At 33.4% G+C, this 19,210-nt stretch overlaps 1 protein-coding gene across 1 annotated transcript; it reads right to left on the bottom strand.

The window, feature by feature from the left end:
* Positions 1 to 751: 751 nt before the first annotated feature.
* LOC131028920 (uncharacterized) lies at positions 752 to 1,914 on the bottom strand. Its single transcript, XM_057959294.2, has 2 exons — positions 1,567 to 1,914; positions 752 to 1,353 (listed from the first exon to the last, which is right to left on the bottom strand). The coding sequence occupies exons 1-2, from the start codon at positions 1,780 to 1,782 to the stop codon at positions 970 to 972; spliced, it is 600 nt and encodes a 199-aa protein (XP_057815277.1). The 5' UTR covers positions 1,783 to 1,914; the 3' UTR covers positions 752 to 969.
* Between the last annotated feature and the right edge of the window lie 17,296 nt (positions 1,915 to 19,210).

Below are 19,210 nucleotides of genomic sequence, written 5' to 3'. Positions count from 1 at the left end.
ACAAAATAATGATTTTATGTCTCAACACTATCACATAATAGTTAATAAATTTCCTACCTTTATCGACCAAAATTTATCTTCTACATTTGTAGAAATGATCTCAATAGTTAGGAAAAAATTACAATTTTGATATATTAAACTAAAAAGCTTGAAAATTTCCCTAGTACATGGGCAAAGCATTTAATAACATATGATAGTGAAAGTCCACATCAATATAAGAGTAAAATACTATTGTTTATTATTTAATTTCTCAACATTTATTTCACATAATTACTCATCCTAATGTTTATTTCTTAGGATCATTACATTTATCATTATTAACTCATTAACTTGCCTAAAACACATTTATAAAGGCATCATATTATTTTTTACACTTATCAAGACAAAAAATATCATAATCATTAATTCTAATGATCATAATTATTAAATATAATTTAAAAAATTCAAATTCAATTACACCACATAATTATAACTATCTTCAGCAATAATCAATAGCGATTTTATGTCTCATCCATATTAAAAAATAATAAATAATTTACCTACTTTTATTGACCAAATCAAGATAAAAAATTATCATAATCACTAATTCTAAAGGCTATGATCGTTGAATATAATCCAAAAAGAAAAGGAAATCCAATTCCGTGTACCTAACTATCACAATCTTCAACAATAGCGATTTTATGCCTCTTACTTATTAAATAAATAATAAATAAATATCCTATCTGTATAGATCAAAATTTATCTTCCACCATGAAACTAAACAATCATTCAATTATACCAAATTTAAAAAACTCTTCGTTTCCACATAATTGAAATGAAACTTTACATACATTGATAATAATGCCCTCATTTTAAGAGCTACAACAATATATTACTTCTACTCCTTTACATATATAAAACTATTTAATGTCCTTGTACCAAATGTTTATACATTATAACCCTAAATTGAGAGCTTCATGTTATTCTAATTTAATAGACACTAAGTAACTTTCTTTTCAGAGAATACTGAAGTTGAACAGGGTCATGTTCTTTCAAGTTTTGATTAAAATGAGCATGAAAGCAAACATGTACAAAAGATTCACTTGTAGAAAGCTGTGACATATTTACATCTAAACCATATTCTTCAACTTCTTCAACTATCTTCCCAAAACATCTTGGCCTTCTAGTACTACTGATTGTAATAACCAGAGTCTCTCTTCCTACCTCCACACCCACATCAATAAATTCTGCATCTTCCTTCATTGTCTTTTCCTTTGCACTGAGATGTTCTCTGTATTGCTTCAGTTGCCATATTTCGTCCTGCAGTTTTTGAATGTAATTGCAGGATTCCTCAACCAGTCCAGTTCTCTCAACCTACAAATGGGTTCAAGGTAGTTAGTGAGCTGAATCATGGAATGTGATTTGAAACATCGATACAATTTTTTTTGTTAACAGTTTAAGAAAGAACAGCATTAACAATCGAAATCTGATATCATAAAATATGATCCAAAACATTATGCAAAAATCACTCACACATCAAATCCAAAAACAAAAACAGATCAGAATCTGATCTTGTAACTAATTTACCTTCCGTATAGCAGGTGGTATGAGGGATTCAAGTTTTGTATAGAGCTGTTTCAATTGATTCCTCCTCAATTGCTCTGCAACCTTTGTTCTTTCTCTTCTCCCAGCTTTCATTGAACGATTTAGTCCTTCCAAGACAACATCAGATAATGAAGATCCTCCATTATCTGGACTGATGTTTAGCAGAGGATTAGTTAAAACACAGCTGGTGGGTTCCATAATTGGATGCTCTATTTCCTTCAGAAGGGAGGATACTCTTTAGTCTTTACAGAGCTGAGATCTGGACTGTGACGTCCAAAACAAATTCGTGTCTATATAAAATGCACTGATACACGTATAGTACCTAGTTTTGTCCCATATTAGCCTTAAGAATCATTATTGTCGTTGAAAAGACTGACACAGCCCACATTCTGGCAATTTAGCAACCTGAATTGTAGAAAAGTTGATCAAGTTTCACATTGTATTCTGGTTATTTGGCAGGGAACTTCGTACGATATGACGTTAGTGATGGTGGAAGTCATTGAGCGTTTGTCACACTTGATACTGTTCTGATTCCAAGATGTTGTTGTAATGGCTACGTTATCTTATTCTCTCTTTGTACTTTGTGTGATACCATTTGTTTAGAACATATATGTTAAGGACATTTTTTTGCTTCTCGTACTTTTTTTAAATATTAGGTAGACAGATTGCTGGTGTATTTTTGTAGTCTGTTTATGTGATTGGTTGTTTATCGGTGGGTCTCATAGAATGCTTCGTCTAGTGGAAGTCATTAAAAGCATTCATTCAATCTTTTTGTTGTTTGATACGAGAGGTATCTATTTCACCAAAGTCACTTACTACATGATCTTAATTTCATCCTTAGGTCTTGTACTCAACAAGATTTGATCTCTTGTGGGATCATTCAAAACTTTTCAATTTCTACTGTAGAGCAAGAGCTTATTGATTGTTCTTATTTTTCTTTGTGGATGATGTAGTGTTTTTATAATGGTCAAGTTCTCATCTTTTACGACTAGTATATTAGATGTTGAAAATGGCTCCCAAACATGTACAAAAATCTGTCTCGAAGAATTACAATGAGATTTATTTTTGGAACTATATGTTATTTTGTCTAGTGATATGGTAGATCATGTTTGTAATTGATATGAGACATATTGTCTTACTGTTTATTATGCACGCAACATCCCTTCTAGATAATACTTGCAATCTTAGATTAATAATCTATTTGAGCCTTAATATTCTAACTAAGCTAAACAAAAAAATCTAAATAGAATATAGTTTTACAAAAATCTTGAATATAAGTTTATAAATGTTGATTTCAAAATAATAAAGAATATAGAATATAATTATTTTTTAAGAATTAAGAGGCTACTAGATTAGATGATGGCACTTTGCACAAACACTAGCATGATGTGTTGTCATCCTATATCAATAGAAATTTTGAAGCAATATTCTAGCCAAAAAAATAAACTAGCAATGGTGAAGGAGGGAAAAGTAAGCCACTTGATGTCTACTAATGGCATCATGGTATCACCACCAAATTCGATAGAACTACTGCCAACACTAAAGTTCATTTGAATGTGGAGTCTCTACTAACTTTGGCAACACAACTAATCTTAAAGGAGCCACCAAAATGGTAAAACCTCCAAAAAAAATGTTAGATTACTAAAAAAAATCCCAAAATGGCACGTCGTATAGTGTGTAAGAATTTTTAAAAATAAATTTGAACCTCCCACCACCATGCCTACCACAACTCTAATATCATGTTGGAGGAATGGAAGAACTCACAAAAGAATTAATCTAACTAATAAGACCAAATAACCTTCATAAAAGATATGCAATAGAAATGGTTGTTATATTGAACTAGAAAATAATTAATATAGAATTGATTAAAATAATAAGATGATATTGATATATAGGTATAGATAAAACCCTAGATGAAATCCCTGGACAAACTAAGATCATGACAAGTGTCTTAATTTGTAATGTTCCCTGGCCGCACCAGTGAGGGAGGCAAACGTACGGTGGGGTTGGAGCAGGGTCGTATAGTGGAGTGGCCGTACGGCAGGGTCAAGGAGGTTGTACGGTGGTGCAACAAGCCGCATGGTAGTGTAGGGGCAGGTCGTACGGTAGCACCAAGAAGGTCGTACAGTGGTGTAGGCTGGTCGTACGGTGGTGTAGGACAGGTCGTACGGTGATGTAGGGCTGGTTGTACGGTGGTGCAGATCCGGCACACGGTGGTGTAGCGCTGGTCGTACGGTGGTGCAGAGCAGGCCGTGTGGTGGTGCTAAAGGTGTACGGTGAAGGTCGTACGATGGTGAGGATTGGATAAAGATGTCGAGGTTTGGTGAACTGCAGCGGTTGTGTGGTGGGTTTCCGGAGTAACGGGTTCGGAATATTATGAGTTCCCCTTATGCATGTAAATCCAAATTAACAGATACGCAACTGGAGAAAGTAAGCAATGATATATTTCAAGATTTGCCAGATCCGGAACGAATACAAAGGCAAGATAGGGTGAGAGGTGAATCCCACCGAAACTGCAAGTACCAAATAGGGAGGGTCTTTCACCTCCAAAATGGCAGTAACCAAAACTCCAACAGGAATTCACACAAGAGAAAATGAATATCAAAATTTGCATACCTACAACAATGACTAACTCGGCCATATATATGGGCTCCGGGGAAACTTCACGAAGGGTTACAAGTAGGCCGACACGACCAACCTAAACTTGCCAAAACTAAATAGAAAGGGGCCGACAGGTTTGTTATTAAATTTGGGGCCTTACAATAAAGTAATTAGATTTATTATTTAATTATATCGGGGACATCACATAATTCTATGATATAAGACACAAAAAATAAATAACCTAAGTAAGCTTAAGTAACTAAGTGTAAATAGTTCTTAAAGCGAAACTAGGTTGGTAATATACCGTGTTCACACCAACATGTTTGAGTTAAAGTTAGTAGATCATCTTTAATAAAACTCTCTATTCTCGTTGCGCATTAGAGTGAATATAATGGTTTCATCTCTATGCCTTGTAATTGAAATTTTTCATGCTTTTGTCATGGCCAAGTTAAGTGGATGCATATAGCATTTCATTTTATAGGAAGAATGTGTAGATGAATCATTAAGTTGATTCAACCTATTAAACAATCCTAAGTGTTTTATTTTGAGATTTTCCTCATTTTACAAGTGAAAAAATATTATTCAATTCAATTTTCTTGTGTTTGAGACACTCAACTTCAATGGTATATTCTTGAAAAAAAAAAATTCAATGCTAGAAAATTTAGAATTTATACTTCAATTTTTGTATGTAAAAGTCATTTATACTTAAATTTTTATTTCACATGTGTGTAGTTTGAAGAAGAGGGATATTGTGAGATGTTTAGGAGGTAGAGAGATATGAGAAAAGAAAGTAATAGAGGTATTTTTTCTTCTTGGAAATATAAGCACATTATAGTGTGTTCACATTATAACATGCTCATGTTATGTCTTCTATGTGATTTTCACCCCCCATATTTTTACACTTACTCAAAAAGATTAAAGCATCTTGCAACAGAATCACTTGTAACATTTGCTTCTTGATTATTCTCCTATTTTTCATCTCCTTATTTTTTTCAAGATCAAAAGTCTTTCTTTAGGTGCCCTTTTTTCTTTCAATGCCAACACTCCAGCCTCAAGCTCTAGATTTGAATCTTCCCTTCCTAGACTTCACATTCTTCCTTAGGTTATTTCTTCTCCCCTTTTGTCTTTCCCTATTATCCATACTCAAAGCATTACCTAATGTCTCACTTGTACTCTTATGCCATGTTTCCTCATTAAGATTAATACCAACAAAATCATGATACAGATGAAGATTCGAAATAAACCCAATCTCCCAACCCAAAACTCATAAAAATAAATAAATAATTGAACTCAGTTAACATTAGATAAATTCAAATCTATATCTATTAAAAATTACCCTTCAAAGATTACATTCTATTCTTAAAAATCCTTTGAAGTAGACTTTTCTAGTCTTACATGTCACTCTCTACTTTCTCTTCAGCCCCATGCACTTTTCTACATCTATATATTTTAAAGCTTCCTCAAATATGTACTCTTTTCTTTGTTAATTTTTCTTGGCTTTATTCTACAACCCAACTCTCTTTCTACATGTGCCTACGTCTACTCTCTTTATTCTCTTTCCACGCCTCTTCCCATCTCCTCTTTAATGAGAGGCCCAATTATTAATACTTTGTTTGATTTTATTATCTACATTGAATCAGATTTTACTTTGTTGAAAAAAGAACATAAGAAATGGAAAGAGATGCCTTGAGCCCATGTCTTTAGACTTTTGGTGATGGTACCATTTCATTGATTTGTTTTATTTGCAATCAATTAAAAGGTTGTGCCCAAAAGTGATAATGATTTGTTTCCAAATATCAAATATGGAGATATGGAGATTTTCTATTAAGGGAAACTTCATTTTTAGATTTCTATTTTTAGTCTATTTATAAAAATGATTAAAAGTGATAATGATTTGTTTTCAAATTTGAAGATTTTGTATGAAAGGAAACCTCATTTTTAGACTTGTATTTTTTATTTTTTCTATAAAAAATCAAAAGGGGAGACTTCAAGTTCTATGAGAAGTTTATTGTATAGAAAAAATAAATATAATTATTTGTTTGTAGTCTTGAGATATTCATATGAAAATTTATTATAATTTTGATAAGAAATATAATAGTTTTATTTATAGACATGAGTAAAAATTAAAAGTGGAGAAGCTAGGTATCATGGTAGTATGAAGACTTCAAGTTCTATGAGAACATTACTATGTAGAAAAAATAAATATGAATACAATTATTTGTTTGTATTCTTAAGATACCCATATGAGAATTGACTATGATTCTCGATAAGGAATATAATTGTTTTATTTATAGACATGAAGGAAACAAATTATGAACTAGAAAATTATGATAATTTGTACAACAATTAAGAAGAGAATGGAGAAATGTTAGACATGTTTGACAAAATATTATAAGTTTTAATCTGGTTAAACTAATTTATAAGCATAAATCTTTTTATGGATTAACAACGAATGTAGAATCTCTCTCTCTCTCTCTCTCTCTCTCTCTCTCTCTCTCTCTCTCTCTCTCTCTCTCTCTCTCTCTCTCTCTCTCTCTCTCTCTCTCTCTCTCTCTCTCTCTCTCTCTCTCTATATATATATATATATAATTCCATTGAATTGTGAATATTAGTTTATCATAACATCAAAATTATGCCAAAGAAAAAGAAAGATGTTTATTGATAGTGAGAAAGTCATCTTAACCTAGATAAATGCATGAAAAATCATTAAGGGACTTTAATAAATAGTTCTTTTCAAGTTTTGAGGTTTGAATAGATTGAAAAATATTATAGGCAAAATGTGACACAAAGGAGTGCAAATTAACTATTTGAAGAAATGTTTGATTTCAAAGGAACTAAAATTAGTTTACTTATATTATATTTGACATATCTTAATAAAATGTGGGAGACAAAATATTTGCATGGTAGATGGATTGCCCAAATATTTTGGTGAACATTTATTAGGGTGAGGAGAAAAAGTATGAACTAAAAGATGATATTGACATATTCTATATGGGCACATGTAGTTTCAAATTTGGGTTTATATGATGCTAGGTGTTAATTGTGTGATCAATTCATGCCTCTCTTTCTGTGAAATATATATTTTTGGTTATTGTAAGGGTTGATTTTGTTATATATCATGACATTGTTGGAGAATCTAGGCCAATCTAGGCTCTAATCAATTTTGAACTAGAGTATGAAACTCCATGTAAATCTTTGAAAATATCAATACAGTCTCATTCTATATGAGTTTAATTGTTGTAATTGATATTATTATTTTTCTTTAGTAAATCAATATAAGACATTTTTTTGTGTGATGTAGTCTATCCCTAACTCCTATTTAATGCTTAATTTTTTTTCTAAATTACTATGTGCACATTTGTTGTAATTTTATCAGAGATTTTTTAGTTACATTCAAGGAATGCAATAAATCCTTATTTTGGGAATTCATCTTGATGAAAACTATTTCTAACCTAATATCTGTGTTGTTTAAACTAAAAATGAATAATTAAGAATGAGCTATAATATTGATAACAAGAAGGCGTCTAAGGCTCTAAGTTTTGCAAGATAAAGACAAGTCAATTAGGATCATCTAAAATTATGAATTATTACATCATCATTTTCACTAGTTCTAATTTTATTAAATTATTTCTCTAGTATTAGGTATTAATCTCTTTTTACAAATATCTACAAAAAGGTATACATTATAATTTTGTGATTTTCTTCATCAAGCTTAAAGATACAAAAGAAGTACCCAATTGCATCTTTAATCTACAATCCTTTTCCTACTTAAAATGAAGATATAATTCAATTTTCATAATTATTTTGTTCACAAATTTTTTGAAGGTGTGAAGGTTCAATAGGGAGATACTCAAAAATTGGCTCAAATTGTGTGTTTGTAATCAATTTGGCTTGCAAGTTCCCTCAAAGGTAATTGTTGAAGGTTTTTTCACTTATTTAGGTATTGTTTCTTTGATGTCCTTCCTTTTCTATTCTTCATACCAACCTTGAGGTCTTCCTACCATGTTAGTTCTTGTTTTCATTCAAACTTGCTCTCAAGTCTCACAAAGGTGAAACTTTGCTTCTTAGCTCCAAACACCAAGATCACTCACCAAGAGTTGTGGGAGGTTTGAAGAATTGTCTAATATCCTCTTAGGCTGAATTAAACTTGGTTTGATGGTCTTTCAATTTGTCTTCTTACCTGGTTTGAGGAAAAGCTCAAAACAGGGCTACAAGAAAAGAGCCCCAATTAGCCCTCTGAAACTGCTAAAATGCTCATAACTCCACAAACTGCCAAAACACCTCATGAAACCTTTGCATTTATGGATACCCTTTATGGAGATATTTCAAATTTTTTCTATGAGGAGGTCTGATAGGGCCGCACAATGACTATCCTTGTAATGCCCCATCAGGAACCCTAAAGGAAAACATCATAATCTATGCAACTAAGGGTGAAATAATTTTTTTTTTTTTTTAAATTAAGTGCATGAATTTAAACCTTAGCACACCTAATAACATAGTGGAAGTCTAACACCTGAATTTCCTAAGGGTTACCAACGAATATTACTTCGTGAATTAAATATTTAAGATAAAATTTCCACAAAGAAAGAATCTAAAATACTTCAAGTAATCATGTATTATATACAACAGAATTAAGTAATTGAAGTAGCATACATTACAATATTTCTTTGCTTCCAATATTCAAAAATACATGTTTTCAAAAAGAAATTACATCATGAGCTAAAATGATACAAAATGAAAGTTACATATAGTTTCTTTTCAAAACCTCTAGTTTTCAACTGAATAATGAATAGGAACAGCAGTCTGTACATGAATCATGATCCAAGAACATCAGCGAAGTCCTTCCTCGCCTGAAGATACGTACCGGAACATCCGATGGGAAGTGACACTACCACCCGACCATGTGATTCCGAAAGGGAACCACCCCACCGTGTTGGAGATAGTAGATAACCCTCAAGCAAGCAAAATGAAACAAGAACGAAAGAACTACAAGACTCCACTTACAATCATGTGACCCAACTCACAAAACACTAGTGACTCTAAGGAGAAAGTGTCATCGCATGTCTTACGGTGGATACCATGGTACAACCTCCATAGGTCCCGGCCCCCATCCTGGGTTATCCTGGTAACCTCTCCCGAACCTCCGATTCCAACTAAGACTCATGCGGACCTTACCAATCCTCTCACAAAGACAAGGTGGTAAGTTTGCCATTCCAGACCTTCTCGCTACATTATGAGTCCTGTACTAGCACTCAACTATGTGCGAGGCACATTGTTTTATTTAACTTTTATTCTACCCTTCCTTAGTCATTTATTAGGTTTTCACTTTCTTAACCAACTTCCAACGGGTTATCCTGTCACCACTTTGGGCATGGCCCCCGCTCGAAAGCCACTCTCTCTCTTAGGACACTACGGGTTAGTTCTATCTACAGAACTCTATGGCGACACAGACAACCATTTCCAATCTTGACCTACCTCGAATGAAAGATACATAATTAACTAACCTAAGGTTGACCATTACGAACAACTCACAGTGGCTCATTTCCTTAAGGTTATACATCTAAATAACTGGCCAAGACACAGCATACAAGACATACTGACAACATGACTTAATGTACTTAGTTGTGACCACCATATAAAACAAGGTAATCTTACGTACCAACACCTATCACAAAATTAACTTGCAATACGAGTATACGTTGTCAAGACACGAAGAACAATATGGTTGGTATAACACAGAATTTTACACTTATTGACAAGTTTAAGAGTTCAATTACTCTTGTTAACTACTATAGGTACGCCACCTTAATAATTTCCATTTATACAATAGACGAAGATTAAAATAGATATATTTATTTCATCAAGGAAGTCTTACAATAAGACATAATACATTTCTTCATAGAATAATGTCTTTATTTTTATTTTTATTTTTATTTTTTTACACTAGAGTGTTACATCATTCTTCCGGAAAATACGGAGAAGTGCACTCATCAGAATCTACATGATCTAAAGGAGTATATCCTTCAGATTTGCTTTCACTCAGGGGAAAGTACCCACAGACTCATTATCACTTAAGGGGGTATACCCCTCCGACGAGTCAGAACTTATAATTATCGGCTTTTCTGGCGAGCACTCTAGCTTAGGTTCTTTCCCTTTTCCAACAGTAACTTCTTTAGTTGGACTCTGAGTACGACCTTTATCAATCTCTTTGCTCTCTTCAGGAGCTGGGTTGTCCTCCACAACAGGCTTGACAGGTGTCAAAGAATCTTTCTTGACTTTTAAGTAGTGAGCATAACCTGCTACGGATTTGCGAGCTGTTTGTTTGACTCGCACCATCTCTGTAACGTATCAATAGTAAACTATTACTTCCCTGACTCTCCTAGAGCAACGTCTAATAAATCTTAATAACTAGGTTTTGAACGCAACCATACATTTCTTCCATATAATAACAAGTATGAAAATTTGAACTTAAACACTATTCCACTTCTATAGTCATAACGTATTCACAACTTCTATTATATGATTTTATTTAACAATCCCTAACGATAAATAAAACATAACCATAACTATTTCATAAGCAAGACAATAACATGACATATAACAGAGATTGTAAATATTAATGATCGTAAACTAAGAAATTCCTGACCTATTTGAAGTGTTGATCAATATGCAAGACCTTAATGCCCTCTCGTCGATAAATGCGCCTTGCTTGCAATCCTTTTCACCTATACTTTCCAACTCTATCAAAAAAACAAACAACTCTCTTGATACTATCAAACACTATCCTCTCTAACTCTATTCTTCTTTCTACGATCCACCATCCTTCCTTGGATGCCACAAATCACTTCTCCCCCTTTCCTCTCTACTCACACCCCTATTTATACTAAAAATTACTCATCGCTCCTCCTAAATCTAGGGCTTAGTAATAGTTATTAACTAAGAGTCTTTTACCTCCAACTCTTCTTGCTCCTCCATGTAAGGAGTCCATCTCCAGTTAACTACAGTTCTTTGCGCTCCTTGATCGTGGATATAACAACTATCGGCTGGGTGGAGAGATCAGTTCATAATTTCAAACACTGATGTGTTTGCAAACAACGACTTGTGTGTTTAATCTGCCAGGTCTTGAGTCCACTAATGTTTATGTTTTAGTCTCCACCTTACGTGCTAGTCTATTCTCCTCCTCTATCAGCCAATCTGCAATTGAATGCAAAGAATTGCAGCCCGTGGAAGAGTTTGGACGTGGAGAAGTGGTGTTTATTGCTTTGAACTGCGAGAGGTGTCATTCATTACCCGCCGATTGAAGTGTAAATGCAGGAAACCTCACATCGCTCGCTGGCTGTAGTGTTTATGGCGGAAGAGGGAGACGTGGTATGTGAAGGAGGAGGGTAGTCGGTGGTAATACCGACCCCTCCCTATATTAAGGGGGGTGGTCGATATTACCATCAACCACCGTTGACCAAACTGCAAACCTTAACCCCCGCCACCTTCTATAAGGTCGAAACTATTTTATTTGTTTTAATATAATTTTCATTATTATATTTTAATAATTAATTAATAACTTTAATTAATATAAATATTTAAATATTAATCCTTCTTAGCAAATTATATTTGTAAATGTATATTTTGGTTTCCAATATTTATAATGAGTGGCTTTTCATATATATATTCAAACAATTGAATTATATATATTACACGTTCGAAAAAATTATTAAATATGATATATTTATAATTCTAATTATATACATGCATATACAAAAACACAATAACCCGATGGGCGATATCAACTATGGATAATACGATCACCTTACCTTAACTCCAATAACTACTTATAAGTGACTATTGCCTTCCGAGTATATTATGTCCTTACGTATATTCAAACGATCGAATTGCAACTATCGAGCTAACAAGTTGATAAAATTCATATCAACTCATACCAAGATATTAACTCGTCCTTTATAAACAATATTAAGTCACTAGATCACTTGATTCTTTTTCCTCCAATTACCAAAACTACTCTTTACTCTTATAGACGTAATAAACGTAACAATTACCAATGACACACAAAAATTGGGAACACTGGACACGCAAATTGAGCAAGCATCATGCGACTTTTATAAAGATCAAACAATAAAATATGAAGACCAAACCAATTGACAGAACGACTAACTGAAGGCACTCACCCGAGTGTAACTGACTAAAAATAGGGTCAACTACTATCTCCTTCACTTCCATCGGAAAATATAAGGCACGCTCAGACCTGTGTAGCCAGGTGGAGACGATACCCCGTACCTACCTGGTACTTGTACCTGCAACATCTTGCATCACCGACCACACATGCATATATACATATATAGAAATTTCAACATACACACCAATGAAGGAGATTCGCGACGTTCCCTGTCTCACCGAGATGAGTGAAGGAAAATCGTCCCCATGCATCCCATACACTCGCAGATACACAACACACAGTGCATAGATGAAGTAAAGCGTCAGTACATAGCAATGAACCATATAATGCCATAAAACATAAGTACATAAATACTGCAAATAAATCATATGTCTCATAATCAGATAAAACATGGAACAATGTTATATAATTCTAAATAAAAAATGATAATGTATCCACTGAGAATAACAAGAACAAAATATCAGTTTAAACGAGTAAGGGTACTACAATCCTATATATGTGCCTAAAAACAAGGGTTTTTAAGGGTTTCAAGTCTTCTAACACCCAACACCACTCCAAACACTTCTTCAGACCACAAAATCTCTTGAGAAGGTTTGTACCATTATTATGAAACCTTCCAACTTACTTCCCTACAAGCATAAAGACAAAAACTTGTTGTGCAACCAAATTTCAAGAGGAAAAGTGCTCAAAAACCATTGTATTTCACTACTTTGGCTACTCAAAATGCATTTCTCAACTAATTATTCATTGGAAAAATCTTCGATATGGATTAAAAGCTCTGATAAAACTTCATTCCACCTTGGGAAACCAAAATAAGGTTCACCTCGTGAGGGTTTGTAGAGCAACTTTGTTTTCACCATGAAAGTTCACTAGTCGGGCTACAGGATCTCGCCTAGTTAGCAACAAAAACCACTTTCTTTGCCATTGACAATAAAAAAAAACTTGTATGTACAAGAAGGCTATGTAAAGAAACTTGACTCTTAGAGGCCATGGAGAAAGAGCCAAAGAAAATCAAGTTGCTTCCATTATTGAAGCCAAATCCTTACTCAACCGAGAACAAGGTAAAACAAAATAATTTTGCTACAATGCTAAAACTTCACACCCGCACACAAACCTAGGTGAAAAAGATTCAACACAACATGGTACAACTTTCCAAATGAAAACAGTATGGTCAAATTCTCAGGAAGTACGGACTACTATACCATTTGGAGTAAAAAGTGTGAGAAAAATGACAAAATCTTGAGTTTTTGTATTGAAATCTTCTTTTCTTTGAATGCCAACCTGATACAAAGTTGTGTGAGGCTTTAAATAGTCACTCACCACCCAAATCATTCCCAGGTACAGACCAATAACCACCTTTTTGCTTATTTTTACAAATTTTCCAAATATTGTCAAAATGTTGCTTGACAACATTGACAATTTTTGGTACAATAAGCTTTTTGACAATGTGAGCCAAATAGAATTGACTCCACCATGTGAAATGGTTTTCTAGAACCATACAAACATATTTCAATGCCTAACAAGGCTTTATAAGGAGTTTTGACCATATTTCCACATTTTGTCCATTCTAGGCTTACAAGGCATAAAAGGTCAAAAATAGACCAAAAACTCCACAAACCACAAAACTAAGACACAAAGGACACTTAAAAACACTAAACACACCCTTTGGAAATACAACAATTATATTATTCAATTGAGATAAACATAGGGCATTCCAAACCAAAATTTGATGAAGTGCTCCATGAGCTTCACTAGGTGCTCCTACACCAGAAGGATAACATTTGTATTCGGTAAATAACAAATCATTTTTCTTATATACATATGTAAATTTTTTAATTATCTACATAATTAAGGTCTTTAGCTATTTATTTATGTAAAACCAACACACTATAGGTTAGTCACAATACATAGAAAATAGCTCGTTATGCATTGTGCACTAATGGGACAAGATTTTTGTCCTTGTAGCATTTTCTCTCAAAGATCCATATCATTCTTTAAAAATTGTATTAGGATCACCTTCTTGAGGCCCACAAAGCGTAAGCATAATAGATAGGGTCAAATCTTGTCCAGTTGTCCCCAATTTAATTATAGATTTGTTTTCTTGATTGGATTGACTTGATCCCCAAATCCAAGCATTGAGTCATCCCTTAAAATTAAGGCTTGTACTCATTCCACAATATAGAGTCTACCAAGCAAAGTCCAATGAGATTCTTCACTTTTTGTCCATTTTGTCTCAATTTTTTTGTGACAAACTTACACTTTTGAATCTAATCAGTAAATCATTTTATGATCATTACAATGAGACTGTCAAATACACTTCTAGCATTTTAATTTTTAACATTTAAAAATAATAATAATATTTTATTATTATTTTAATTACAGATAATAGATCTCAGCCAACAATATTTCAATGTTGGAAAAAATAAAGTAGCTTTACTCGTGTATTTAAAAATATAATTGAGTCATTTTATTTTATTGGTTGTTCTAAAACGGAAAGGGCAAGTAACATTGAAGAAAGACAAATAAAAATAACATTTGCATTGTTTTTCATTAAAAAGCAATGTGAACTAGGGCACTGACCCTTTACATACAAAAACTATCAACGGTATCACAGTGCATCACCATCGCTATAACAACATTAACAACAAACTAGAACCAATCTTTTGAAATAAAAAACAACAAAAAACTAGAGAAAACACTTGTAGCCAGGCTGGCCGAACGAGTCACCACCCAATCGGCAATAACCGTGGGAATATTCTCTTTTTTTGAATTATGAAACCAACACCTCTGAACAAACCCTAGGGAAGAGAGGAGAGTACGAAAAAAACTAAGCAACAACTCAATCATTGATAGATATTTTAGATTTCTCTCCTTGAAGAAGGAGGTTGACGTGGTCCATGAGAGAATTCTGACTCCTCTAGCATCTCAAACTAGAATTATTTAGCCCAAGGATAGCAAGAGTATCAGCTGCTATGTTACCCTCTCTGAAGACACACGTGAATCTGAATGAGTCGAGCCTAAAAATGAGCCTCAGGGTGTCCTTGATGGTTCCCTCAATGGTCCAGTTAAGCTTATTTCGCCCTTTGGCAGCATTTATGATGAGCTTGGAATCACCCTCACTATCCATTGACCCGATTCCCATAGTGAGGGTAAAATGAATCCCCCCAGGCTAAGGCCATTGCTTCAACTTGATTAGAGGAGTGCCCATTCAGGTTTCCCGCATAAGTAGCAACAAGGAACCTCGTGTGGGTTTTGATGATCCCTCCACCAACAATTAGGCCCCCTCCGGTAGCCCCATCAAAGTTGAGTTTAAAGACATGGGTGGAAGGAGGGGACCAAGCCATGCTTTGTCTTAAGAGTCTCTTACAGAAGTCAACAAGAGAGAACGAGGGGGGAAGATTCCAATATTTAGCGATTTCCTAGTCCAAGGTAAAGGGGGGCTGGGAGGCCAGCCAAGTTCTAGTGACCGAGATATTCTCAAGAATCAACTTTAGGAAACAGGAAAACATAGTTTCCACATAGGCCTCTTTGTTTCTGAATATCCTATCATTTCCTTCCAGATACTCCAGCTCACATGAGGGGGGATCTGCTTCCACAGTTGTTGGATAAGGGGGTTGGAGGAGGGAACCTAGAACTCTTGGGACAAACTTAACAAGTTGTCATTCATAATCCATCTGATATTGAAGTTATTGCAGTCAATCCACTAGAGCTCCTGAGCAAACACACAATGGAGAAAGAGATGAGCGGGGCTTTCCACATCATTTTTGCAAAGGATGCATCTATAAGGCAATCAGAATCCCCTCTTAACCAAATTATCTTGGGTCAAGATTTTGTTGTGGAGAGAAGTCCACTAGAAGAACTTGACCTTGGGGATGAGTTGGGGGTTCTAGACCTCTTTCCAGTTGATGCTATGATCAGGTTCCCTCTGCAAGTTGTTGTAGGCAGTTCTGACAAAGAAGTCCCTGGAGGGGTCCCACTTCCAAATGAATTTATCTTCCTTGTGGAAGAAGGGGATGAAGGTGCCTACCAAAATCTCTTGAAGCTCTCTAGAAGCAGGGAGGAGTAAGGGTTGATCAATACAACAGTCCTCTAAAGCCCTCCAAGTGTTGTTGATGAAGTAATCACTAACCCTTTCCCCAAAGAAACTTTTAGCATCATCCTGCAACCTTCTAAGGGAGGGGAGAAAGCAAGGGGCTTCTCTCCCAATCACCAGTCCTCCTAGAAGAGGATATTCCTACCATTGCCAATAATATTTGCATTGTTGCACAGAGTTAGATGTCACTATTTTATATCCCCTTTTGCAAGGCATCTAACAAAGGTTTTTTACTATTTTAAAAGAATTTAATATGCACGTATTATTCTTTATTGTGCAGTTGTGCTAAGTTTGGAGGGAGAGTAAAACAAAAGACAACACAATTCTTTGTTATTTAATTGGGCATTTGGAATCAAGTAAACACTAATATTTTTGTTTTATTATCCAGCATTGTGACTTTAAATTTCATTGGCGCGGACTTTTGGTATTGTTTGCAACAATACATCAAAGACTATTACAAAACCTTAAATTTTCTTAGCATACTCAAAATAATTGTTTACTTGGATTCAAACTCTCCAAAAATATTTATAATATTAAGGTATAAAAGAGAATCTTACCAACATTATTAGGTAAATTGCTTACATAAAAAAGAGGCTTATAATAATGAGTGGTAATACAACCAATATCTTCTAAAGTTTATGCATCGGTTATAGCATTTTGTAAGTACTTTTGATCTACTTCTTTCATTAAAATATCACATTGAGATAGCTAGTTTAATTGTCTAACAAAAACATCAAAGATTTTATCATATCGAATATTGGATAGTCTACTAGATCAAAAATAGAAGCTTGTACAGAAACACCAAAAAATTCATTGCTAAGACAATTGACAGCTATATTTTCTTTTTCTATAATATGTTGAGCTTCATCATTAAACTAGTTTGAATAAACTTGCCATCAAAAATATTTTTCTTCACTATTGTTTCCTTCATGATCCTTTATGTATGTATGTATGTATGTATGTATGTATGTATGTATGTATGTATGTATGTATGTATGTATGTATGTATGTATGTATGTATGTGTGTGTGTGTATGTGTGTGTGCATGTATGTATGTATGTATGTATGTATGTATGTATGTATGTATGTATGTATGTATATGTGTGTGTGCATATATGCATATATGTGCATGTGTGCATGCGCACGCACGTGCACACACATACACATAAAAGACACAAATATGAATATTAATTTTATTGGTTATTTGATTATATACTCTAACATGATCTTCTTGGTAGCTCGCCCACAAGTCAAAGTGGGGGAAGAATATAATGGCAAAATTGTATACCTTAAAATTTTCTATTTGTATTGGGATCACTTTGAATATGTTACTCTTTCTGCAATGATAGTGACTAAAAATGGTATGATTTCTGTTACAATTTGGTCCTTAAGTTTAACTTTACTATTTCCATCCACATCACTCCCAAGGACTAATTTTGATTCTTAGTTTAACCCATTTTCTACCCTAGTTTAGATCTAAGGTTTGTGCAAGTGACCTAGGTTGGTTGTGTGATTCCCATAAATGAGCCAAGAAATTTTCAAAATTTTAATTCAAATTTAGGCTCACTTCATTTGAACACTTACTATTCATAACACATTTTAGAACACCTTTTACATACATCAAGAAGCATCCAAGGATTTTTATGTGATATTGATATGCTATGAAATACTAAATGACAACTTGTTTTTTATTTATGCACAAACATTGTTTACTTAGTATCCTAAGAGTTTGACACTAGAAATTTTCGTAGTCACTTACAAAATCCTTTATCCACACAACCTTTTTTATGTATACTATAGAAGTCAAGGCAAATAGAATTTTCACTTAAAAGTTAGAAAAAATCAAATTTGTAGCTTAATTCTATATCCATGCTATAGGTTAAATTTATATTTTTATTATTTATTCCATATATGCATAGATAACTTCTATATTGATAAAAATGACCTTAATAGTTAGACAAAAAAATTACAATTTTGATATATTCTGCCAACAAACCTTAATTCCCTACTATATGGACAAAGTAATTGATAACATATGGTAGTAAAAGTCCACATCAATCTAAGAGTTAAATAATATTGTTTAGTATTTAATTTCTCAACATTTACTAGAGATAATTGTTTATCCTAACTATGATTTTTTAGGATCCTTAAATTTATAATTATTAATTCATTAATTTACCCTTAAACACATTTATAAATACACCATATTATTTTTAAATTTACCAAGATACAAAATTATCATAATCGCTAAGTCTAATGTTTATCTTCATTAAATATAATTTTTTTAAAAATGAAATTCATCCACAATCTACCTAATTTTCACAATCTTCAACAATCATATAGTCATGATTTTAAGTCTCACCCCTATCGAAAAATAGTAAATAATTATCCTACCTTTATTGACCAAATCAAAATAAAAATGATTTTAATCACTAATTATAATGACTATCATCATTGAATATAATCTAATAAAAAGAAATTCAATTACACTCTACCTAATTATCACAATCCTCAACAATCACATAATCAATAGCAATTTTATGCCTCGTCCCCATCAAAAAATTGTATTATAAATACCCTACTTTTACTAACCAATTTTTTTTTTTCTCCCATTTAATTGAATAATCATCCAACTATACAATATTTTCAAAACATTTCATTTCCACTTAAGATGAAATGAAACTTCACATACATCAATAATAGTGCCCTCATTTTAAGAGCTAACACAATATATAGAATTATTT

Source organism: Cryptomeria japonica, chromosome 7 (genome assembly GCF_030272615.1).
Source record: "Cryptomeria japonica chromosome 7, Sugi_1.0, whole genome shotgun sequence".
In the NCBI taxonomy this organism is placed as follows: Eukaryota; Viridiplantae; Streptophyta; class Pinopsida; order Cupressales; family Cupressaceae; genus Cryptomeria; species Cryptomeria japonica.
This window is presented reverse-complemented; position numbering and strand designations above follow the sequence as displayed.